Source organism: Hippocampus comes, unplaced genomic scaffold (genome assembly GCF_001891065.2).
Source record: "Hippocampus comes isolate QL1 unplaced genomic scaffold, H_comes_QL1_v1.1 scaffold237, whole genome shotgun sequence".
In the NCBI taxonomy this organism is placed as follows: Eukaryota; Metazoa; Chordata; class Actinopteri; order Syngnathiformes; family Syngnathidae; genus Hippocampus; species Hippocampus comes.
Genome location: NW_017806159.1, coordinates 49,592 through 75,032, shown reverse-complemented (window position 1 = coordinate 75,032; position 25,441 = coordinate 49,592). Strand labels below are relative to the sequence as shown.

Genomic DNA, 25,441 nt, shown 5'->3' with positions numbered 1-25,441 from the left:
ATGGACTGTAAGGGAATGAAGAAAGAGCCCACTCAGCTCATTTACCACAGGATTAAAGTTGCATTTATTCTCCGTGTTAGTCAATGCACTTAAAAGTGTGCTATGGGAGTGCAGGAGCACTTATACAAGAGCTGCTTCCATTTCAACACATATTTCCTCAAATAGTGATCACCGCCGACCATGCTAACAGCCCAATTAATCATCAGGTGAATTACTCACTTCGAGAAAACACCAATTGTCAAATAGATTCCTCACCTTTTTTTTTAACTGGAATATTGATGATTACACCTTACAGCTGACAACATGGCAAAATGTACCATCTCTATTTAGTATATCACATAAGAGATCATCAAAATGATTGTAAATTTGTATCTTTTCATTTATTATTATTATTTAAAACATTTAAGACAGAAAGTAGCTTGCAAGTGGTCTGGCAAAGCCATTTTCTTGTGTTTAAAAAAATAATTATAAGTCACGTTTTGAATTTAACTCCGAAAATACTTTTTCTGCATTCTTCTAATTTGCACCTGTTTTTGTATAATACAAAACTAAATCAAATGGCATCACCCTAACTAAATACCTTACCCCAAAGGCGAGTAGACTGCTGGCACACACTCTCGACAGCAGAACTGAGCGTTATTCAAATTATTTGTTGTAATATTTTACTGATGCACGATTCATTTTCAGAAAAATTTTATATTTTAACAGCTTTCACATTTCATAAAAATGCATTGTGAAAAAAAAAAAAAAACCTCTGTCCTAATAAACGCCTAAACCCTTAATAGGCAATAGGCACTCCGGACAATTGAGTGACTGAGTCACATATTTACTATATTCTAGTAGTTTAGGTTATCACTATTTGTGGAAAAAATGCACAAAAAATAACATCCTGTGTCACTAAATAAGGAAATACGGTCAATTTTGGTAAAACTTTAACCATCTTTAAGCATCTCTTGGCTACATGCACACTTTTCCTTTGCTGTGCATTAGAAGAAATTCTTATTGAAAAGCTATTACATGCAAGAGCGCTCCCCTATCTTTGGCCCAATTAAACATGCGTAGTGTACATTTGGGGAGGGAGCGCCAAAACGTGAACCTCAAACAGCATTTTAGACACATCACAAAAACGACACCTCAGAAAAACGAGCATCCTCTGACCGGCTCCTTCTTACTTACATCGGCGGGGACCAGAAGGCTCCTGCCCAGATGCTGGTTAAAAGAGAGGCACCAGGCCTCAGTGTACCCATTCATGCTGGGCACGTACTTCTTTACGGTTTCGTCATTGAGCTTGAGCCACACGCCATCATCATTGTGGATCTAAGAGTAAGGGTGAGGGGTGGGGGGCACAGGGGAAACAAGCAACAGAAGAGAGCACAGCCACGTCGTCCTGTTACTATGGAAACAGCAGGTGCACGAAAAACACACCCAAAAAATTCTGAGGCTGCAAGAATGTCTCAAAAATGGAGGGCTAGTCATCATTTCCGGATTAGTCTACATTGCATTCATAACCTTTACCGGTGAACATAATTTGACCTTCTTTTGAGTGCACACCCAACATGTTCAACTGCTGAATTTTTTTTTTTTAGATACTTTATGCACAGTTCCCGTTCTCTGACAAAGAGTTGAAAGACTAAATTTGCATAAATATTTGATCCACAAGGCTACCAATAAAATTTCTGGTTCAATTCAGTCATCGTAATGACGCTCACATTTTAACGCCTAACAATTTATCAACAGCGCCTCGTCAGTGTGAGGCTTCAAACAGGATGTTCTCAGGGGGAAGCGGCCACTGAGCTTTGAGTGTCACAAGGGATCATCAGCAGCTGCCAACTGGAATACAGAAAAGCTGTTTTCTACGCCTTCCTATGGCAACAGAAAGGGATGGAAGAGGATGTCATTGTGACTTTTTATTTGTCAAATACCTGTTGTAAATTTTGATATTTAGCTAATTGTCAAAGCACAGTACGTTATGCAGTTGGAAAGTTTAAAAAAGGTCAAATTAAGTTTGCCCAGTAAAGGTTTCGGTGCATTTTAGGACCATCCTGACATTTTGCCCGAGAGCAAAATACTTTTGTGAGTAATGTATTCACTGTGCATTGTATAATCATCAAAACATTTATTGTTTTCGATAATGTAGCGTGCGTGCTGTGATTTATTTTTATGCTTTCAAGCAGCCTCAGGACGCTTTGTAAGTGGAAATATTTCAAAGAAAAGTGGAAATATTTTGGGCAAGAGATAATCACCACAACATTTAGAAGCAAAAGAGGATTCACAATGTCTAATTGGAGAAGTTCTATGATGCTTCGAGGAGGAGTAACAGGAGTAGTAACAGCAAATACAGAATTTCACAAAAATTGGTCTGACTTCCAAATTGTATGACTTTTGATTTTGAGATACCGCTGCATTTGTATACATTGGTGCCTGTATCGGCTTACAATAAAAGCAATACAATTAATCATCATTTTAGGGCTCAATTACCTCGTCAATGAAAGTGATGGTGCCATTGACATGCACTATGCCTATTTGTTCACTCTGCAGGGAGGGGTGACTGCGCACGCGCAGGCCTGCGCTATCCTTGGACGTAAATTTGCGGACCTGAGAGAAGCAGAGGGGAGACTGTGTGTAAGCCACAGCAGCAAAAGAAGAAGACAACCCAGGAAAGAAGGACAGTCACTGAAGCAGAGCAAAAGGGAAAGAAAGCAAGGACGCACGCATGCACTGTAGAAGGACAAGCAGCAGCTGGATGAGGTCTGCTTCAGTCCTACTTTTGTTTAATTATCTCATTCTGACACAGAAAATAGAGGGCGCGCATTGTTGCTTGTTTCCCCATTTTCCAAAAGAAGAACCCTGTCATACAATGATTGCCGACAGGTCCAACTAGCTGGATGCATTCCTTCCACTTCCGAAAAAAAAAGTTGGCCTTAAAGCTTATCTTATGGCAACACAACCAAGACGTCAGTGCAGTTGAGATTCTGCCTTACGTTCGCACGGAGACATCGCGCTTGAGGTTATTATACATAAAGGATAATAAAATAAGCACGGGATTCTTTCTGAGCAAGGCAATTTCAAATAACAGCTAACCTTGCTTGGCTGAGGCTCCGCCTTGGGTTTGACCATCTGCGTCCCAGGCGGTATCATGCCTTTGGGAGGGTCTTTGACCTCCACCTCCAAACCCGCATCTGTCGAAGCCAGAATCTTTGTTTTAATTTAATTTAGGCAACACTGGCCTGGCTGTAGACGAGCACAAAATATCCCCAAAAGCAGCATTCAAGGACCGCCGGCTCCGATGCATTCCAACATTTCCCCGGTGGGGTGCCATTATGAAACCAAGCTGTGTTTTAATACGGCATGAGACATGATCACACACACCTATTTCAATTCCATCAATGGTGACGTGGATTGTGTAGAGACCGATTGCTCCCGGTGTCCAGTTGGCACTGTAGGTTCCGTCAGTGTTGGCACGTATCAGCATGTTCTCACTGGGCCTGAACAGAGAAATGTGGTGATGACTGTGGTCCCAGATACAGGAAACAGGATAGGAAAGGTTCTGGCTGCTCTGTTCGATGAGGAATATAATCAAATTAACATTAATGACATCATACAGATTAATTTGACCAGGCTGGACTAAATTAAACAAACCATCGATGTAGTCATTCCAGCCAAAGCTCTACAACACGACCTTCCCCATTACATCTGCTGACATTATTTCTAATGGGAACAGCGGTTTTAAAATGAGAATAACTTCGAAGTTACCGCTGTACTGTACAACTCTCATGATGTCATATACCTCTTTGGAGTGGGGGAAGCAAACCGCAGCTCCTCAAAAGAGTAGGTTTCATATGCCTAGAAATATAGATGAGAATGTAAAATAAGTTATCACATTCGGTGAGCGAGAGGAAACATCCAATCCATGCGTAGGGCTGACCTTCATCATGGTGATGGCGATGTAGCGAGCTTCTTTCACAATCATAGGCTCGTACGTGGCCTCCAGCTTGGGCGCTGGCAGACCTCCAAAGGTGAGGTCGGGACCTGAAGACGCTGGCGAGGAGGGGCTTCCGGTGAGTCGCTGGAGTTTTTTCACATTTTCGGGCTGCAGCGACTTCTTTTGAGAAACGGGAACGGCCTTTACTTCCACCTGGTTTTGAAAGAGATGAGGAATTTTAGTCAAATGCAAAATCTCTACCAGCTAAGTTTTCTCTCAATTTAAGTGAACCATTTTGCCAACCTTCATGTTCGGAACGTGAACCACATCTCCATATTGATCTTTGGTCTGGACAACAATAGTAGCTGGCCATCCGCAGCGTATGTCGTCTTTGTTTAGGATCAGAGATGTTTTCTGGGGGTCGGCGTAGGAATCTGGTTGCAGCCACCTTGACAGAAGAGATGACAAGTCGTAATCAAAACGCGGGCTTACTTCTTGTGAAATGCACAAGTCCGATGTCTCGCCGGCAGCTGGGCTGGGTTCTATTCTCGTTTTTGCACTTCAAAATCCAAACCGCCACACATTGACCACATCGATCAGAATGGGAAATGATAAAAAGTAACAACAGAGGGTCTCCTGCATACTTCTTAGGATATAAATAAAGACGTACTTCATAAAAGAGGCAAGTAAGAACAGAAAAGAATACAGACCATTGCAGTTAAACTAAAGCTAAGCTCACATTAGCATGTTTATTTTGGTCACTTGTATTTGTGTATCGTCAAAGTATACAATGACCAATCTGCTCAACCGATGAGCAACCAAAAGTGGTTTATGTCACCCATTTGGCAGCTGCTCAGCACGCGTGGAACCCCGGCTGACCAGGTAAAAATAGTGGCTGTTATTGCCAGTAGAAAAGTTTGAGTAGCAAGCAAAGGGGGAAAATAGAGACAAAAGGCAATAACATTGATTTATACCTCGCGAGGCGTCCTCCGCTTGAGTTCTGCACACATGTGATGAAGTCCTCAAGGAAGGAGTGCTCGTTGGTTTGGAGGTGCAAGGGTAGGTTCCCCTCCAGGGCCTCGAGGATGATTGGGGGGTGGGAAAGAGCCAGACCCTTGCTCAGGATCCCTGCATGGGCTTTACACACCTAAATGGGGGGAGTGAAGGTGGGAGGGCACAAGGGATCAATAAAGGCTACATGAAAATAGGACAAAAATTTAAAATTTTATTATTTTACCTGGAGAGAGGCCTCCTCTAGGATCTCGAGGTCCTCCTCTAGTTCATTGCCTAAATAGCAAGAGTGGCATTTTTAGGAAGATCACAACAACATGGGAGTGCAAAACAGAACAAATCAGTTTTTGAAGTTAGACATTACAAAAATGATGCAATTAAAGTGAAACTTGTCTTACCGTATGGTACCATTTCCAAATTGGTATTGGTAAGAATACCTTAATTTAGTGCAACTTCTGCATCTCTGTTGCAATTTAATGTTACATTTTGTGGTCACACAATGTGTTCTAGACGCCTGTTACGACAATTATTGTTGTAGTTTTTACAATTTACATAGTGTGAGAATTGGGATAATTGGGCTGGAACACAGCATATGGAAGAAGGCAGCCGCAAACCATATCAGGAGGAATGAAAGTGAGAACTGATTATTTTAATCCATAAACTTTTTCATATGAAATGTTTGATTTTGTTAAAAGTACAGAAGTTCAGCAGAAAGTAAGCCTATTAAGATCACATGCAGCGTGTTGAGGTTTTTTTGGGTCATTTTGGGTTTATTACTTAAAGGCCTTCGATGCATGTATACGGGTTTTAAATACTTTTTGCATTTGGTTTAGGTGAAAATCAGATGCATTAATTATGAACTCCTATTCAAATGACAGTAACTAACAAAATATAATATATTACAGTGAGTCATAACTTGCCAAAGACTACCCCCCTCCTCCATACTGTACCTATCGGGAGTGCCAGGTCTTTCTTCATCAGAGCTGCAGCACACATACTACCCAAGTACGCCAACTCTTTCTCCAGCTGAATGATGCCCTGAAATGTCCAGCGAGATACTGTGACGTTCCGCTTTTATTTTGAGGTAATAAAGATTACTCGGCAGGAAAATGAAGACTCAGACATTACCTCATCAGGACCTGGGTTGAATTCATATCCCACCGCAACACACTTAAAGCCATAGAAGGACGCCTTCTCATCCTTCACATAATCCGAGGCAGTTTCCAGGGAAAACAGGACCTCATTTCCTATAGAAGCAGTCGAATGTAATATTAGAAAAGCAAAAACCACTGAAGAGGTGGAAGGATGCAATCTTTATACCCGGCAGCACGAGAACTGCGGTCGGCCAGCCCGTTGAGCCCGAGAATTTCCTGAGCTCGGTCCAGGTGTTGATGGTGTCATGGACCAGAGGTTTGCCGCCCAAGCAGGACAGATGAAGAGTGCGGCTGGGGATGAGCAGTCTGAGGACGTCCTCTGGCTGAGCGGTGCCACACTGCGGGTCGAACTCGATGCTTGTCCAACGCACACATTCGGGAAACGAAACCTGAGGGTAGGTAAGATACCACGGAGGTTTAAACATGGAAGAGACTTGATGCAAAAGCTGGCGTAAATGCTGCATTTAAGACGACCGGGAATTTAGAAATATGGCAACATCAAATCCATCCAGTTAGATATAGATCCTCAAACTGCTGACAGTTCAAACACAAAACAAATCAAATTCGGAAAACTTTTACATATATATAGATCTATATTTTTAACCAATAAATAGAGATTCATATCGTTCATATTGTCTTGAAGTGCATTTTTGTGGGCTCAGTCATTTTGGTTTGACATTAGACTACATCAACTTGGCCTAAGTCGGAACTCCAAGTCAGATTTTAGAGATTGCCCAATTTTATGGAATGCAACAAAAACCATTCATTGGCTTGCACTTGAAGAATATTGTACCTTATATTGTGTGACCCCGGCCTGTTTATAGGGGTGGTCACTTTCAATCACGGAGTAGTGATTGGAGGTTGTGCAAGCCGACAGTCCTTGCTCCAGCTGGTTGCCGGTTGTGCTGTCTGTCGATTGGTTGGGGTTAAACGTGGGTGGGGCATACTTTTGGTTTAAGGCCGAGACGGCAGGAAGGAGCTCTTGGACCAGTCCAAAGACCTCGACGGCAGCCTGGGTGAGGAATGAGAAGCAATTTCAATCCCATCCAAAAGAAGGGGGGACGATGGCTTGATAGATAAGGTGCTTGGAAGGGTACCTTTGGAACAGATGCTGCCACAGGGCCGATGTAGGCCAGGATAAGGGGAAGCAGCATGGAAAAGAGGCTGGAGGAGCTTAACAGCTCAGGGATGTCATCCACTAAAGAGAAAATGCATATTGATAAAGCTGAGAGCAGACTGAGCAAATTCGATTCAGGAGGGAAAAAAAAAATCTATTCTTGTGCCTCGAAGTTGTGTTTGCAAATGAGGTGTCCGATTACCCGGCTTACCATCAACAGCAAAAGCCCTATGAAGCAAGTCCTTGGCCGCTCTGACCACAGCACTGACCACAGACAGTGACCGGCTGCAATTTTTGTCCTCTTCGTTGGCTTTGCTCAGCAGTTGGGATTGGAGATCGCCATCGTACTCGCTCCTTAATGAAGTCAGGAGACAAATGTCAAGGGAGGGGGAAAAAAAAAAAACACAGTCGAAAGGAGATGTCTTCTCAAAAAGATATTTTGGGTTAACCTGTAATAGAGAATCTGAGGGATCTGTCCTCGCGTCTGGTTGGTACCGTTGCTGCTCAAACTACAAGTGCTGAAGGTGAAGGACACACCATCTGAGCACTGAACCGTGGTCATGCCGCCATCCCCATTTGCAGTGCGGCTGCCGTAGTTGCGCAATCGCACAGCATACTTCACCCCTTCCTACATGAGAATACAACTCAGTTTCGCAGTGGAACGCTCCAAAAAGGTGAACAGCGCAAACCAAATTTCATGAGAGCTCAGCTCAGTGAACATCGACACCAAGGTGGTGCCCACGGGCACACAAGGACTGAATGAATAGTTTTATGTTCTAAAAATAGCTCACCAGTGATGAGACTTTTTTAGGAATGTTGATCATTTGAAAACGCAGTCACTGGCAAAACTTTGTAGAAATAAAGTGTCACATATTGATATATACCCATCATCCATTTTGCAAAGCATCATTCACATCCGTTTTTACCTTAGATTATCAGCATCGTACTTGCTTTTTTTTGTTTTTTAATTATGGTATCCATCCTTACAAATAATGTATTCACATACCTTGAGCGGCACTGCCTTGTCCAGGCGAATCTCCGCAATATCACTGGGAGAATCATCAGTGCTGTATGTTCCTTTAACCAGCTCAAGAGATGTCCACCGATGAGAGTGGGCAGAGTCCCCCGGGTGCTCGGTCTGTGCCTGTGTAAAACGCAGATGTGGAGGAAAAAAAAAATTGAAATGGTGCACAGTGAAACACAAATCCGTCTGAATACTCTTTCTTACATCGTCAGCGAGCACCTCCAGCTCATACTCGTGGATGCCGCCACCTCCGTACACGCAGACGCCCACCAAGACAACGCCCGGCTTGTCAACGGTCATGCAGATGGCATCCGGGGAACCATTGCCAGTGTTCCAGCTACGGCCCTGGCTCGTCTTGGTGAAACGGTTGGGAGAGGCCTTCACAGAGTGGAGCGAGTTCAGTCCATCAACCTAATAAGGAAGAGACAAAAAAAAAAAAAAAAAAAAAAAAAAAAGAATGAACTCTAAATCTATGTTTTAGTATTTCTTTTGTTTTTTTTGTCTTTTTGGTATGCCACTGCAGAAGGGGTTCCATTGATGGCAGAAAAAAAAAACATAAATCAACAACATTGACGAAAGAACCAAATGCACAACTGTGTTAAAGTGCAAGTCAACTCAAAATTGTTCTCTACAATAGTCTATTACACAGGGCCCCACTAGTCTAAACACGGGGTTCTGATTAATAAAGCATTTGTGGAATACGAATTAAGCAGCAAAATCCACCCGTTCCTATCAATCTCAATTAATTTTAAAATGACCGTCAGAGGGCTGCTTATTGTTGCAAACAATGCACTTTCCTAAAGGACACCGCATGTCACCATAATAAGAAGGGACAAACTGCTGATGCTATGAGCTGCTGTTGAGTGGCCGTTACTACGGCGACAGCTGAGTCCTAACTTTGTCTCACGCTGGTCATGATTCAGCACACCATACAAACAGGACACAAGACCCACTTCAGCTCCCAGCAATTTCCCTCAACCACCAAAAGAGCTTTGCCGCGTTGAAGTTCTAGCATTGTGAAAAGTGATCACATTCTTTACCTCAGATCCCAGGGCGGAGGCGGTGAGCTCAGAGACGATGGAGGCGAGCAGGCCACAGGTGTTGGATACCAAGTGGGGAGAGAAGAGCTCCACCTCTTTCCTCAGGCTCTTCCTCACCGGAAGCACCACGATCACCAGCATCTTTTCCAGGACCTCCCGGAAGCTTGTCATTCCCATCAGGTTCTCCTCAGTCTAAGGTTGATGACAAAGACAAGTCAATCCTTTCAACAATTTCCTAAATTGTAAAAATGGTTCACAAGGTGCACATGATGCGCACATGGCTCAGCTTCTCCATGTGGGCCACAAGTAGGGGGAAGCGGTGAGCAAGGGCTGAGTCGTTCTCCGTGCTGACTTGCTTGACGAGCGAGCGCAGGAGGACCTCGCCATCGTACGCGATGGGCAGAATGGACGTCAACTTGACCGAGGTGTTGCACAAAGCTGACATCACCGCCGCCAGCAGGCGGCTGCTGGATGTACGAAAGTTGGCATCGGCAATGTCCTGGAAACAACAACAAAATGGGAGAAGTGCTTTTTTAGTGCTTGTTATTGTCCTCAGGTGTTCATTAAAACACACTGCAGTAGTGTTATGGGTCTTATTAGGCGTCTGCGGTTCTTCAGATAATTTCTCATAAAACCTCTAGAGCATTTCCAAGAAGAATATGCCTCAAATGTCATTTTAAGATGCCATCAGAATATGAGAGCTCATTTCAGCCAGCATCAACAACAAAAAAAAAAAGAGTGACTGTGGTAAGTCAATTAGTCGAGAAGAAATTACCGTTAAGTAAGACACATTCAGTATATCCGATTCACAATATTGCATTTACCGTAGTTATATTTACACTTTTATTGGTTTTATAATTTGACTGTTTGAACTGTGGAGCAAAATACTCTAAAACATTATTGATCCTCATAAAATTGTGTTTTTGAAAGACAACCAGCTCGCTGAACGGCTTTGTTTGTCTTAAAACTGCAAAATGACGACTAACCTGATCCAGGCAATTGAGCAGGTCACAGAGGCAGGCCCACTGTAACGCCGGTGTCGGGTAGAAGGAGTGGAAGCAGGCGGTGAAGGTGTTGTGGCACTCCTGCAGCACGGCCTCCAGCAGGGTAAGGGGTTGGGACAGGTAACCCTGCGGGTCGTTGTCCAGCTTGGTCAAGCAGTTGTCCGTGCTCTCCGACAGGATTTTCTTCAGCAGGCTACGCGTCTTCCCCACGCACTCAGCCAGCTTGCTCGACTCCTCCACCACAGCTTTGGTGCTGGCTGAGAGCCGGATCACACAGTCAAAGTGACAACACTGTCTTGAATTCAAATCGCTTCAATTATTAGAATGGAGCAGTCCATGGGCCAATAAAGGGCCTGTGTGAGCATTTGATCGCAAAGCAAATTGAAACATCTCAGAGAACTTCTAAAAACATTTAAGCTCCAAGTGCCCTTACCAGCAATGGGGAAGATCTCGCAGATGTAGACCCGGAGCAGACGGAGGCAGCACGTACCCACAAAGCGCAACCTCTCCAGATCGAGCAAGGTGGCTGTGTACTGAAAGCCTTTCAGGCCTCGCAACTCCTCCACACCCAGAACCAAGGTGGTCCAGCTCCAGTGGAGGATGCTGAGCAGAGACTCAAAGCATTCCTACAGGGGGAAAAAAACATATGTAACCCCCCCAAGCTATGTAATGTTACACCCCCAATTTAATGTGATAGTAGTTACCACAGAGACTGTCCGAGCAAACGAGCGCTTCAGGATGTGAACTGGCTCACTGGTCTGCTGTTTGCCTTTCGATGCATTCCCATCATTTGAAGGCAGCCTAATGTGAAATAATATTGAAATATTAATACATTTAATTAAAGACATGTAAAAAGACGCATGCATCACGATTGACAGCCTGCTACTTGCCTGTAAAGTAGCTGAGGTATTTGACCCGCATTAACATCTGTACCATTGTTTGACTTCTTGGAGCTTTTAAACTGGAATACCACCCTATAGAGAAAGAAAAATTCATTTCAGTATGTCTTCCAAGGTATGTTACTGTGTACACATTGCATGGTACATAAACATGAAGTGCGTTGTACCCATCATCAGTGGTGATGGTAGCTTGCCCGTGCGATCCACAGTCACTGCTGGGACCAGACACCCGGGCCCAGGCTACGTACCACCAGCCCAACTGCAGCAACACTGGCTCGTCAAACATCATGGCATATTTCTCCCTGGAATTGATTTCAAAATAAAAACAATTTTAAATTCAAATAAGTTTACTAATCATGAACAAATGCCATAACTTGCTTGAAAGTTATTTGTCTGTATGTTTCGATTTCGTTCGTGTTCAGTTAAGTTCCGGCTCTCGCTCATCTTGGTGTCTGTGCGTGGCTGCGTGTGTGTGTGTGTGTGTGTGTGTGTGTGTGTGTGTGTGTGTGTGCGCACGCGCGCGTGCATGTGCGCGATGTGGCTCTTTGCAGTACCACAGTAAAAAAAAAAAAAAAAAAAAATTGGCTCTTAGTGTTCACACGTAAAAAGTTGCTACCTAAAGCGAAGCGTGTTTACCCCGGTGCAGCCCCACTTGCGTTCACACAGCAGTTTTGAAAATAGTTGTGGAATTTTTATGGTGACTGGCATGTTGCTGACAATGTGAAAAGCGTTTTTTTGAAAATAGTTTGTGGCATTTTTGTAGTGACTGGCATGTTGCCAACAATTTGAATTTTTTTTTTTTTTTGGGAAATAGTTTGTGGTTGTTTTGTGTACATAAAATAGCTTTTTTATTTTATTCTATTATTCTACACACAACCGTTTTTTTAATTCAAAACGTGTTTATGCTTCTATTATTCTTTTTCAGTGATATCTGGGTTGAATCTGTATGTATGATAAGATAGCCCCAAGTCTAAGCTTTCATTAGAGCCCAGGATCATGATTGTATGTTGAAGCATTCCAGAATAGCAGCCTTTTTGTTCACACAGGTCACCCAAATGGAACATTTGGGGTTCGCCTGTACCTTTCCTTAGGAGAACATGTAAGTTGCTCATTTTTTTTGTAGGATTATTGTCAAATTTGAACTGAAACTTGGGAATACCTCAAGCTTTCATCCTGTAGTGTTTTCAAGTCCTAATCAACATTCTAAATTCATTTTCAAGGCAGATTTTGTGAAAAGAAATTAGACGAACGTAAGATTCGCCTTTTTTTTTTTCAGTTTTCAAACATCCATAGTTCAGTGACAGGAGCACTTACCGTACACAAATTCTGACTGTTTGGGAGAAAAATTCAAAATGTTACCTTCAAAAAGAGACCAAAACTATGCTAATACTCCAAATGGTTCAAGAACAGCTACAAATTTCCTTTGGGTGCACCTTTTTTAGGCGTTTTTGGCAAAGTTGCCCTCAGCCTAAGGGGTTAATAAGTACTTTATTTTGAGTATACTTTATTCAACTTTTTTTTTTTTTTTGAGCATCAACAATTATCATTCTTCATGTTAAAATGTATATTACAATATATTTTATAACTATCTATGAGAGATGATGCATTTAGTGCAGGCACTTTAAAATGTACAAATGCATTTTCCAAATTTCTCTATGATGCTATGTCTCCTGTGCAGGAGGTGTGCATTGTACAGCACAGCTTTTTATTTGTTTCCTGCCAGGAAGAAAGTAGGCGTGCACTTAGGCAAGGCGTATAATTACTCAAGTGGATTAGGCCAGTAATATTTTAGATTAACTGTACCTCGCGGCACAGTCATAGGCCAGGACGTCAGTCTCTGCGAGCAGATCCCCATCTGTCTCATGGTCGCCTCCATCAGGCCCAAGTTCAAAAAGCTGTCAAAATATTATTAAAAGATTCAATTGTGAGTAAGATGCAAATAAATGAGATCTTAATTTGAAATAAGGGTCGCCTACCTTGATCTTAGCGGTATATTCTCCTCTTCCACCAAACAGGCCCAGCCCCCCGAGCAAGATGTCAGCGTCAGCACAAAAGCGAATGGCTTCAACAGAGTGAGCAGAGTAGCCCCAACCGCCACCGTGACCTACAACATAAATCACCAATCACCGCTCTGTGGGAACTGATTTATATTTCCAAGTACCGTATACACTTACTCTCAAAGCGGTTCACCACGCTGTAGTCTTCCTTGGAGTAGACCTTCATCACCGCCTGAGTCTCTTCCTCGGCGCTGGCCACACCCATCTTCAACTCCTGCATAGCCGCCAGGGTGTCCAGGCAACCTGTCAACAGCGGCATCCTTCCCTTAGCACAAAACCATCTAGCGTTCTGGTTAAGGCTAACAAAGGCGCAGAAATGAAGCTCTCGCATTACCAAGAATGTGTAGGGCGCCATGTGAGCGTGTTGTGGTGGCGAGCGACCCCGCGGGCAAGGCAAGCTCCGGGCTGAGGATGCTACAGCGGGCCTGTAGGTCTGTGGCGGAAGGCATCCTGGCATCTGCTATCACCGCATTATAGCACCACATCTCTTTTGAAGCTGGTAAGAACCTAATGGCACACAGATGAACACGAAGGGAAATGCAGATTAGTTAAAAACGTTTTTTGAAGGGGCACGGAGTGAAGATGTGAACTGGATATCTGCCATATGTTTGTTACTTGTGATCAAAAGGGAGACTGTTATGTGTGTTGTGTTTTAACAATTGACATTATTTTAGTGCAGGGGGTGGACAAAAGCTTGAGCTCAATGACCACATTCGATTTTTATAACAAGCAGATGGGTCAGGTCATTTGAAGAAAAAAAAAAAAAAGGTGAATATGTAAAATAGTTTATAGCGCAGTATTTTAAGAATAAATAATTAATTTCATTATACAGTTATGAACTGAGCATGTATAAATCTCATTAATATTTCTATTTCTATAATTTATTTTTATTCACACAAAACCAATTAACTGATCATTCCATAAGATAAATGAATTGGAAAAAAAGAATAAATGCATCCATTATGTTATAGCTTACCAATCATTTAACAAAATAAATGCAAAATGTTCAAGCATTTTTATTTAGAAATATTCTTAACATTTCATTATATTTTAATATTTTATTTTTTGCCATATTTTTCTCACCCTGTTATTTTGTGACAGCAATGTTCAAATTTTATTGAAAAAATTGTAACTGATAAATGTTTCATGGAAAGGTTATGTGAAAATGATAGCACATAAAGACCCTGGACTGACCTCCATATGACATCATACACAGGATCCAGGCAGAGTCCAAACCCTTGTAGGTCCTCCTGCTCAGAATCATTGAAGGTGCGGCAGCTTCCATCCATTTTGTTGATGAGCAAGCATTTGAATGGCGGCGGCTCGGACATGGAGGACGGCACGAGACCGATGATGTGTTTGCTGGCAAAGATCTCGGAAGTGGCCAGCACGTGGGAGTTGATGAGCGCCTCGTCGATGCGTAGGAATGTTTGATCTCCGCTGGCACCGATCCAGGTGGCCTTTCGTCCGTATTTGGCGCCGATGTTGGGCATGGGGGATGGCTTGGCATTCCAGTAGGGCATGTCGAGGATAGGTCGCCCAAGCTGCCCTTTCTGAAAAATCAATTTGTGTGTTTTGGACTTTCAATGTGACTCATGTAATTGGTTTCATTGTTTAAACTATTTTCTTACCGAGAAACTACCAAAAGTGAAGACCTGCCCGTCCACTAGAAGAACAACAGTGTGGTTGCTGCCTGCCGTCACTTGGACACTCGGACCCGGAAGAGCCTGGATCAACGTTGGCGATCCCCTACAAGGTAAAAAGATGAGTTGCAGTTTGTGAGGCCACTTTTTGTCAAGGATATACATTTGCAGAGCATCCAAGATTTTCAAAGGAATTTTAGATAGAACAGCACACAAGACCATTCAAAAATACACAAATAAATAAATAATAAAAAACAAAAAATCACGTGGCAGAATTTAGCATTGCACTTGCAGTTTTTAATTTTATTATTCACATTTATGCCCTAGGAGTGTTTTTCATACAAATATTTACAATAAGTAAGACATTTCAAGATTATGAGGATCCCGTATGTTTATAAAAACAACCAAAACAGTACCTGGAGTTTACGTCACCATGTCCAAGCTGGCCATGTTGTCCGTAACCAAATGTATAGACGTCTCCATTCTCCATCAACACCACTGCAAGACAAGACAACCATAAAAACGACAGGTGAAACGGCAAAACCAACTGTCATTGAATGCATCAGTCGTTATGAAACACGTTAATAATCAGAGGAGAATAAGGTCTGATTGTATTTACTTCTTGGCAAGTGGCTGTTGCTAAGAAAGTAAGAAAGAAAGAAAGAAAGAAAGAGAAAAAGAAAGAGATATAAAGGGAGAAAGTATTAACTTTCTACTTCTAGTCTTCTGAGCAAGTCACAGTGGCTCATGGGTGAGCTATTTTTAGAACAGACCCGTAGGCTAGTCATGTTAACAAGTACCTTCTGGCACCATGTTATTCCCCCCCCCCCTTTTTTTTATAGGACAATGCACATTTACGCAACAGCGCAAAAGGCCTCTGGCTGTCAGCGACGAGACGCCGCGAAGTGTTCACATTTGCAAACCTCGAGCGAAAAGGGCGATAAAAACAAAATTATCGCTTCAAACGCTTTATCCGCGCCATCATCCGCGCCACCCGGCAAGCATTCGCGCCTGACTGCGCAAACTCCATTGACTATATATGGAAATGCGCCCAAAACATTCAGCTTGCGTTCAGTCTAACCGCAGGATTAGATTTACCGGTATCATTATTTGATCCTATCCAAGGAATTTATAAAATTGTGGCATACCATACTGCAGCATCCAGAGCTGAGGTACAGCCACAGCAGCAGATCATCTTGGTTCATTTTACTATCCTAAACCAATGAATATAAATAATGGGAAATCTGCTCCACCAATAAGTAAACAGTACAGGCTCATCACAATCAGATTATCGATTTGCCATGATTGAAACCCCGAATGACCAAATATTTAAATTTAAAAGGTTTAGGATTAAGGTTACGAGAAGTCATTTACCCGAGTGGTGAAAACCGCAGCTGACCTGCACAGCCCGCATTTCACAGTCAAACCTGACTGCCCCGGGCGGGTAGGTGGTGATTTTACTGGCATCTTTCTCACCACGCTCACTGCTGCCATCTAAAGAGAAGAAGAAGACAAAAATAATATCACAAAAAGTGGTACTGTTTTGAGTGCAAGAGAGGGTGGCGAAAGCTGCTAAGATCCAACTTCCAGAAGTCTCATGTCTACAGTCCTGGGAAAAAATTTGCTGCAGGGAAAAGGAGAGAAGGAAACCACATGCTGAGAATGAAAGAGTGGGAAAAAAACCAGATGTTTGAAGCAAACAGTCCCAAAATAACGGGAAATAAAATAAAGGTCTTCTGCATGAGATACAACAGACTGTGTTTTTGTATTTTATTTTTATTACTACAGTGAGGAAATGTGATCTACTGATAGTCTTGTGTAAGAGGTCTGACTTGAGGTGTGGGAATCCAAAAAATCTGCGCCAACTCCCATAATCACATTGGACACAATGACTGACAACTGTCTGTGGTTTACAAAACAAACAAAAGATCAGAGGATACCGGATGGCAATGACGATCAAACAAAATATTGACTGGCTCACGGTCCAGTGACTTAGAAAGCAGAGCTGAAAGTCAAGCACAAAGAAAAGAGTGGTGCGCACGAGTGTGTCAGTGACGGGTGCCCAAAGCTGTTGCGGGTAAAAGGGAAAACACACACAGAAGACTATAATGAGGGATAGCTTCCTCTTCTTCAGGAGGGATGCTAAAAGAGTGGACAATTGTCAAATGCATGCACAGTGGACGATCAGAAATTTTGCTGTGTCAAACATCACAAATTTCCTGAGATATTTATTGAATTTTAATGTTGAGCGAGAGCTCAGAACCTGTGAAATGAAATCATTCATTTCCAGCTCAAAATGTGGCGTCATGCAACTTGCATTAACTGTACAGGTGACGTTTTAAAGGAACATTTTGACAAGATTATCTGTCATTCAAGTACGAATTCAAAAAGCCTCCAAGAACACAGCTAGTGGCCCAAATTCCAGGGTCCAGTGTAACTTTTTATTCAAAGGAAATGGTAATGGGATTTCCTTTTCCCTGGCATGAAGTCATAATAAAAAGCACGGTGTTGGCAAAAAGTTTATCATCAGCATTTGATCCAGCCCACCATGCAAATTAGAAAAAAAATAAATAAATCATTGCTGAGTGGAACTGCTATGAAAAAGCCAACAAGTGAGTGAGTGTGGCCATAAAACCTAAACCTAAAGACACTTGAATGACCCCGTCCGAGAGTGAGAGAGAAGTGGGCGGGACAGCCAAACGGGGAAAATAAGTCAAAAAAATTGGGGGGAGGGGCTCCGTGCCCATCGAGGTAGTGTAAGACCGTAGTACCTTTGTGCTTGTCCCGTTTATGCCTTAGCGCCTGAAGGGGTCTTATTCTGGCTAGGGCTTGCTCACGCTGGTTCATTAAAATGGTACCGGGGAAAACAATGGGGCCTAGGGGAGAAAGAAACTTTCACATGCATGCAACAACGCTCACAAATCAATGGGAAACAGCACAGGATAAATACCGCTACACCATGACCATGCACGCTCACAGAAAAAAAATAAGATAAATAAAAAAAAGCATGAGGGAAGGCACCCAAGCTAGCGCAGCACCTTAAAGATATTTGAAATGAAAGGGGATGAATGCATTGATTGGTACTCATGCCATCCACAACATTCCTAAAGTTCCCTGACTCTTTATGAGGAGACGAGAATTATTCTGAATTTGCCACAGGGCTGCCATATCTCCAGCCACGCACGGCAAGTGCAGCCAGACCTTGGAGTTTGGAAAGTAGTTGCAGTTAGATATGGGAAAACGGCAATCAGTTCAACTATTAGTAAATAGTTACATGTCGGGTATTTTGAAGTAAATGTTGAGTTGTGTTTGTGATGGAGCCGTGTGTCTGTACGTGTACCAGGAGTTCAGTGGTTGTGGTGGTGTCTAAGATAGTATTGGCCACACTGAAAAAAAGATTAGTGAGAAGGAAAAAAAAAAAAAAATCCAGAAAAAAGTCAGGATTACTTTATTCTTGTTAATTATAACTTTGCACCGTGCTTTTAACACTACAATTTGTAAAACACGTAAAATTCCCACTAATTTTTTTTCTCAAAATTTTAAAAATAATTCTACCCATAAAATATTGCGTTTTTGTCCTAATGCTTCAACATTCTCTTAAATTTACATGGGGTAATATTATCACTTAATTCTAGGAGAATTACTAATTTATTGCTTGTAATATTACCAAAATGTAAAATTGCACTTTAATCTTGCAAAAGACTCAGACTTTCGTCTCATTCTTTTTTCCTCTGATATTACCAATTGAGACTTTTTCTGTAAGATGATTTTATCCTGTGAATTTTGTGGGTTTCGCAATTTTATCTTTTGTTAAATTAAAAAAAAAAAAAAATCATAAAATAAAAAAAAAAAAAATCATAAAATAAAAAAAAAAAAAATCATAAAATAAAAAAAAAAAAAATCATAAAATAAAAAAAAAAAAAATCATAAAATAAAAAAAAAAAAAATCATAAAATAAAAAAAAAAAAAATCATAAAATAAAAAAAAAAAAAATCATAAAATAAAAAAAAAAAAAATCATAAAATAAAAAAAAAAAAAATCATAAAATAAAAAAAAAAAAAATCATAAAATCACAAACAATTCCAAATTTAGACTTGTGGAATTCAACTTTTGCTCTTTATATTTGGACTTAATTCTCAGAAAATAAATATTTGTAATTATTGTCTTGAATACAAATGTATTCTCTTAATTCTACAAGTGTATCCTCGATAAAATATTAGCCTTTCATTTTTCTGTGTGGCCCATGCTGATATGATATGCTTTGATGCTGGGTCACTCCGCGCAAGATTAATTAAAACCAACAACATCCCGGATGAACTACCATGGGAAATTCTGGCCAGATATGATGCCTGACAAAAATGGATGGTCCCCAACTGTCTTGACCTCATTCCTACCTCGTCCCTCCTCCAGCCTGTGTCGGCGGTTGATCCTTTGCCGTTTCTCCTCCTGACGGATCTGAATGTGCTCCTCGATGTTCACTCCTGGAGGGGGGGGAACAGGCACAGCTGATAACAAAAAAAAGGATGGGTGGGTGCAGCCAGGCCAGATAGATGCAGGATGGGAGGAGGAGAGGGAGCAGAGCAGAACAAAACAAGACACACATCAAAGAATGAATGATGATGGAGAGACGCACAGGACTAACAATGACTCAGCTCAACAAGAGAACAAAATGGGTGACACGGGCACATGGAATGCAGCAGAAAAGCAACAGGCAGGGCAGTGTGTGCGTAAAAGACTCAGAAATAACATGTACGGGTTTCCCTCAGCCTTGTTCAAAGTTGCCTGTGATCCCTTACGCAGGTTGCATCAACCTGCACACCCCTGAAAGCCGAAAAATCACCTTATATAACAGGTAGATGCATGACAATTAACCATGCTTATCATGTATGTCAGTGAAAGTACATGTGAGAGGGACATCTTGTGAGTAAGTGGTAAGGTCAAGTTGGTGGGCCCAGGACACAACAAATCCTCTTTTACACTGCCTGTCAAAGATGCCCTTTTCCTTGCCATTCTGTGTAAATGGCACCAACATGCATTGGCTGGACAAAGTTGACGTGGCTATTTTCCACCTTTTGATGTAGCCGGAACAGAAGCGGCAACTGTGTATACAGGTATTGTGTAATGCTGGGACAGAAGTGTGAGGTGTACAACACGTCACTTATTATCCCCGCTCTATGGATTTCTCATAAATTTCAGGTTGACTTTTTTGTACTACGACTACATTCTCCTAAAACTACAGTGCTGGCGTTGACCTCATCAAATTATCCCGATTGTGGGATGCCATGCGGTTTGTGTAAAAGCTCACACAGTTGCAGCCAAGGTGGCCAAATGTCGGATCGACTGCGTGAAATTTGTCGGATCGCTGCATAAAAGAGGCTCAAGTGTTACAAGATGACAAAAGGGCATTACCTAGAAGGAGATCCAATGGGATCATCTCTTTGACTGCGTCGAAGATCCCTCTCTGCCGAGCCTCCTGACCATCCAGCTCCCTGGCACATGCCTTGCAGCAGCCGCACGCCGAGCAGCCAGACTCTCCCGACCCACAGCCACAGATGCTGGTTAACAACAACAACAGAATAGTTACACAAAGACCGGATGTAATTTGAAAGATGAGCAATATGTCGATGTCCTCTTACCCTCCAGGTACTCTATCAGGCCGCCCACTGCTGACGCAGCTGGCGCCGTAGCCTGTGCAGTCGCCACACACAGTGCAAACCATGCATTGGTCCAACTTCCACTTGTGCATGCCGGACTGACACATCATGCTCTTCTCCTCCTTCTCCTCGAGCTCATCTTCCAGGTCCTCATCCATGGCTGTGGCCATGTTCTCCACACCGAACGCTGCAACAGACATGCCAGGCAAGCAGGTTTCAAAAAAGCAATGATGGTTAAAGTTCCTGCATCGTGAAAATATTTCTTCTAAATCTGACACATCACGGACAAGAGTGTTACCAAAAATTATGATAATCATCCCATTCTCTCTGCTCTCAAACGCCGTGGCCATGTCCGCTGAATGGACCGACACCACGGCTCGTTCATCTACCAACTGTCAGTCAATTACCACTGGTAGGACGTGAAAAAACGGGTGACACTTCATCGAGCATATTTCTTACATCTACGCAAAGCCACATGTTTGAGGCATAATACATTTCCTCAAAACCTCCAGTGGCCAAAATACTGCATATCCCACTAGATCGCCGCAAAGCTTTTCCACACCACGACGACGAGGTGCTCCAGAGCGGCAATGCCAGCAGGCTACCCGAAATTAAGATGCATTTTCGTGGTGGGGGCATAGCTAGCTAGCTATCTAGCTAACTGCACATTGCAATTGTGCTGGATAACCACTGACGCCAGCAAAGGCGCTCAAGTTCTTTTATGGTGGGGGAGGGTCAACTCGTGCCTGACTTCTAAGTGCATCACTGGGCCCTGTTTCAGCCACACCCAAAAGGGGGAAAAAAATGAAAACAAAATCACACATGCTTTCAGCGCTTATCTTCAATCGTGTATCTGGCGACAAATCTCTGACTTCACTTGTGTCGTCGTTTTGCCCACCTTTCCCAGCCTGGCTCATGGCCCCTGTGTCTCTGCCACACTGGCCCTTGTTGTTCACCCCGAAGGTCCACACTTCCCCGTTCTTGGTCAGGACGCACGTGTGGGCCTTTCCCATTGCAACCTGGGTCACAATGTGGCCTTTCAGGTCAGTCACCTGGCCTGTGGGGACCAGACAGTGATGATGACAAGACAGAGGAATTAATAAAAACAAAGTGGAAGTAAGAAACACTGAAGAGAGGAACCTATGGAGTTGCACAATGCTGGCTATGTATAGACCACATGTATTAATGTAAATGAATCCATTCAAGTCTGTCACAAAACCTTTCCTAAAAAAATCAGTTTGCACTTGAAATTGTTACACTCCAGGGGGCATTGGACTTTGGGGGGGGTTCCACTGTATTTTTATTGATGATGGACTCACAAGTGCTGTCGCTGTAAATGGCATCCTTTCCGAACATGTACAGCTCGCCGTCTTTGGTGACGATACTGCTGCTGCCGTTGTTGCACGCCGTATACACTGCCATTTTGGTTTCTAATTTGATCATCTTCTTCGGCTTGTAGGGTTTGGGTTGTCGCCGGCTTTTAGCTAAAGAGGGTGGCAGGGGAAAAGACACAATCACGTTAATTTGGTTATGTTGCAATCTGAGCCGGAATGACATAAATGTGGACATCTCTCCTACTGGACTCTCCATCTTCTCCTTTACTCGCAGAACCGGTAAAGAAGACGCTTCCATCTTCGGCCACTAACAACGCGTGGGAGCCATCGTGGCCGACGGAGAACTGAAGGATCTTGGGGGATTTGGTAACAGGAAGTTCCACCCATTTCCCGGCGGAAGGGCCTCCCTGCTTTATGCCCAGACTTTGATACTTTCCAGTGTAGTAGATCTGACATGAGAGGATGAGGGAAGACTAGTGATAAACCATCGTATCAATACATTCATTAAAAAAATATATATTCAGGACTTGAGTTTCTCTTGGTGGCCAAAATACTGTAATGCCAGAGGTGTGAGCACAGGGTATATTGTAGGGAGGTGCTTAGCAGTGTTGCGAGACGAGCCGACACTAGCCCAACCAGGTCCAAAGAAACGATCAGCAAGCAAAGTCCCCTTCTATTGTTATCTGGCGAGGCCTCACACGGTGTCACACCCACTGCACAGAAGCAACCAACTACGCCTTGCACACACCCCGGCCGAACAACATACTTGGCATTGACGTCTGTTTCTATAAAGAAAGGGTGTTTCTATGCCACCTTATCCCCTGCCTAATAGCATTAGCAACATACGCATCGAATTAAACCATTGACTAAGAACCAAAACAGCAAGGATGGCTTATCGCTACTATATTGTGTGTCGATCAAATCAATCTATTACTCCGAGATTGCGCGAGTAAACCGAATGACGTGGTTAGTGAGTGTGCGACTTAAATAATGCAGGACATTCACTCTCACCTTCCCAGAGGCAGTTTTCATCAGCGCAAATTCCCGGCCAGCTCCAAGCAACGCTGCCTCCTCATCAAAGCCTGTGCCTGTGAGATCAACACAGCGTTTTGAGTTATCGCCTCATGAGGCCAGGATACCTTCCGGCCAACATACACAGACTACAACCATTCAGTGTTGCATTTCCTAAAATAGTGGCCTCGAATCTAATAAACGCCGAGCATCAAGAGATATCCACGTGTGGCGTCCGCTTGAATAAACAAATCCCGCCCCTCAACCGGACAACCGGATCGTATTGTAACGCATTACTTCCATCAAGTATCATCATTTATTTGAAGAGTAATCACATAAGCTATGCGCTCCAATAGGTCACACGGTGCGCCGTCGGCCTAAGACAAAACAAAAGACCTCCTTTCACTACTGAAGATGCCTTTTTTGTCGCATTAGGAAAAACAATTGATCCAGACTCTTTTTTTTTTTTTAATATCAGTTCATAGTCGCTATTATTCACACACAGCTATTAATAAAATGATTGCTAAGCCATTTGAAATGCTGCTGCTAACCAAAACGGCAACACCTACCAAGAACTACGAAAACGGTCAGATGAATGACAGTATGGAGTATTACCGTATGTTGTCAACAAGATCCCTGCACAGGATGAATAAATCTGATTTGTTGCTGTTATTATTATTATTCTACTTCGTAAAAATACAGTTGAAAAGATAGTAAGCATCGCGTACTCTCTGCAGTTGAACAACTCAACACGCTACCCCTCCAGCCACTAGAGGAGGAAATAAGGTTTACTGTATTTGAAAACACCATCATGTCCATTTAGCATCACTCACTGATGATGTGCAGATCCTTCTCGAGGTCAAAGAGGGAGATGCCGCAGGCGTGCAGGCACTTCCTCGCCAGTTTCAGCTGCAGTTCCTGCTGCAGGCTCGGGTCGGAGCTCATGGTGTAGATGCGCACCACAAAACCATCCTGCTAAGGAGACACCACACGACAATGTTAATACCTACTCTTGTTTTACAGCAATTTGATTGCAGACATGACATGCCACATGACAGCACAGCTCTCTCGGAACAAAAAAATAATAGCATTGGATGAGAAGAGGCTTTGTTCAAATGTAAATAGTTTTCGACTTCTGGGAAATTTGGAAGAAATTCAGTGTAATTCATAATAGAGTCCTTGGGTATGTTTGGTATTCATTCGAGATGTGGTCGGAATTCCAATGGAAGTAACTTGGAGGAGCTTAAGACTTACATCTTTGCAGGCTGCAATTTGGTTGATGTGGTCTCCGTCCGTAAAGAGTATATTCTGCCCATCCGAGTGTTGACCTGGAGAGAGGAATGTTGACCGTCAATACTCACGATTTATCGCTGTTGCGTGTTTAATCAATCTTTGCGTCGATGACTACAATCTCAATTGTCATCTGGCTTCTACAAGAGGCGAAAAAACTCAGAATGTATGATGTATGGGGGGTGGGGCTGACATCAAATAAATTCAACTTTGCTAAAGTTTATTCAGAGAGCACTTTAGAAACAACTGTTGTTGCATACAAAGTGTGAGACATAAAACAGACAAAGAGTTAAGCCAGTATATAAACATTATGTCCGCACCTGGCATGGTGACGGCCCCCTCAGGCTCCAGTGTCTCAGGATTGATCTTGATGGCCGACATACTGTGGTTACCTGTGTCCCGATACAGCAAGTAGCCCTAAGGGTACAAGACAAACCCGCTGCTCATCTGGACTATCAAAACAATTATCCCCAGGGTGGGGCTTACTGCAGATACTGGTTGCGATTCAGCTGTAAACATTTGACAGTCCAATGTGCAGTTGCTGAGTCAAAACGATGAGCTGAAATTACCTGCGCGAAGCCCAGCCACGACCTCTTCTCTGTTCGATTCCTAATGCGGGATGTTGAGTTGTAAACATGACCCTGAGGAAAAGATCAATAAATTAGACATCAGCAAAAAAGCCCGCACATTCGCCAGCGTTTGATGTATACAAAGGCAATGACTACATTTGAGTCTCAGAGAGTGTTACGTGTTAACTTAGTTTTTGCTTTATTGTTGGCATTTTGTATGTTTTTCTTCAGAGGAGGAAACATATCTTCCGGCTATGTATGAAGGCAGATACGTACCCTGACAGTGCCGCTATACCCCGAGCCCACTTTGTAAAGTCCGTCCTTGCAGAGCAGGTAGAGAAAGGAGCCATCCGTCTGCAGGAGGCAGCGCTCGTCCTCATCGATGGTCACGCCTTTCAGCACCCATTTGTTCATCAATGCCGCACGTTTGATGCCGTTCCCAAACCAGTCCTGGATTTGGATCTTTCCCACCAAAACCGCCTGCACACTCCTCTGCAGGGCGTTCAATATGGTGGGCACCTAAAGGAATCACATATGTGAGTAAAGCTTTTCCAACTCACTACATTGGGCCTTTGGTGACATTATGGGGAGTTGTTATGGGAAGTAAATGACGCTCCTGGCGCTGCTGATGACTCGTTTAAATAGTATTACGACCTGCAGTGTGAGTTTTCCCTCGTCTCATTGAGCTAAACATCACATTACCACGGCAGTT

At 42.9% G+C, this 25,441-nt stretch overlaps 1 protein-coding gene across 20 annotated transcripts in view; it reads right to left on the bottom strand.

Annotated features, from left to right (window-relative positions):
• Positions 1–25,441, bottom strand: part of mycbp2 (MYC binding protein 2) — a 54,826-nt gene that overhangs the window by 20,602 nt on the left and 8,783 nt on the right. For 9 of the 20 annotated variants that reach the window (XM_019895406.1, XM_019895411.1, XM_019895418.1 and 6 more), the window contains exons 6-51: positions 25,006–25,248; positions 24,730–24,801; positions 24,481–24,577; positions 24,125–24,198; positions 23,704–23,845; positions 22,871–22,947; positions 22,104–22,308; positions 21,845–22,009; positions 21,424–21,582; positions 20,508–20,712; positions 20,281–20,426; positions 19,266–19,376; positions 17,643–17,747; positions 16,246–16,365; positions 15,288–15,369; positions 14,860–14,977; positions 14,423–14,781; positions 13,563–13,735; positions 13,346–13,471; positions 13,148–13,275; positions 12,975–13,066; positions 11,339–11,473; positions 11,163–11,246; positions 10,977–11,073; positions 10,706–10,898; positions 10,255–10,529; positions 9,546–9,767; positions 9,269–9,460; positions 8,433–8,639; positions 8,211–8,348; positions 7,654–7,832; positions 7,416–7,558; positions 7,185–7,285; positions 6,881–7,099; positions 6,254–6,476; positions 6,062–6,180; positions 5,884–5,971; positions 5,160–5,209; positions 4,897–5,069; positions 4,226–4,370; positions 3,926–4,135; positions 3,788–3,843; positions 3,370–3,485; positions 3,082–3,179; positions 2,479–2,595; positions 1,177–1,317 (exon numbers count right to left, since the gene is read on the bottom strand). In XM_019895406.1, the coding sequence (XP_019750965.1) occupies positions 1,177–1,317; positions 2,479–2,595; positions 3,082–3,179; positions 3,370–3,485; positions 3,788–3,843; positions 3,926–4,135; positions 4,226–4,370; positions 4,897–5,069; positions 5,160–5,209; positions 5,884–5,971; positions 6,062–6,180; positions 6,254–6,476; positions 6,881–7,099; positions 7,185–7,285; positions 7,416–7,558; positions 7,654–7,832; positions 8,211–8,348; positions 8,433–8,639; positions 9,269–9,460; positions 9,546–9,767; positions 10,255–10,529; positions 10,706–10,898; positions 10,977–11,073; positions 11,163–11,246; positions 11,339–11,473; positions 12,975–13,066; positions 13,148–13,275; positions 13,346–13,471; positions 13,563–13,735; positions 14,423–14,781; positions 14,860–14,977; positions 15,288–15,369; positions 16,246–16,365; positions 17,643–17,747; positions 19,266–19,376; positions 20,281–20,426; positions 20,508–20,712; positions 21,424–21,582; positions 21,845–22,009; positions 22,104–22,308; positions 22,871–22,947; positions 23,704–23,845; positions 24,125–24,198; positions 24,481–24,577; positions 24,730–24,801; positions 25,006–25,248 (6,720 nt within the window). The remainder of the gene's footprint in view (positions 1–1,176; positions 1,318–2,478; positions 2,596–3,081; positions 3,180–3,369; positions 3,486–3,787; positions 3,844–3,925; positions 4,136–4,225; positions 4,371–4,896; positions 5,070–5,159; positions 5,210–5,883; positions 5,972–6,061; positions 6,181–6,253; positions 6,477–6,880; positions 7,100–7,184; positions 7,286–7,415; positions 7,559–7,653; positions 7,833–8,210; positions 8,349–8,432; positions 8,640–9,268; positions 9,461–9,545; positions 9,768–10,254; positions 10,530–10,705; positions 10,899–10,976; positions 11,074–11,162; positions 11,247–11,338; positions 11,474–12,974; positions 13,067–13,147; positions 13,276–13,345; positions 13,472–13,562; positions 13,736–14,422; positions 14,782–14,859; positions 14,978–15,287; positions 15,370–16,245; positions 16,366–17,642; positions 17,748–19,265; positions 19,377–20,280; positions 20,427–20,507; positions 20,713–21,423; positions 21,583–21,844; positions 22,010–22,103; positions 22,309–22,870; positions 22,948–23,703; positions 23,846–24,124; positions 24,199–24,480; positions 24,578–24,729; positions 24,802–25,005; positions 25,249–25,441) is intronic. The other 11 variants (XM_019895407.1, XM_019895412.1, XM_019895427.1 and 8 more) reach the window with 8 other exon arrangements.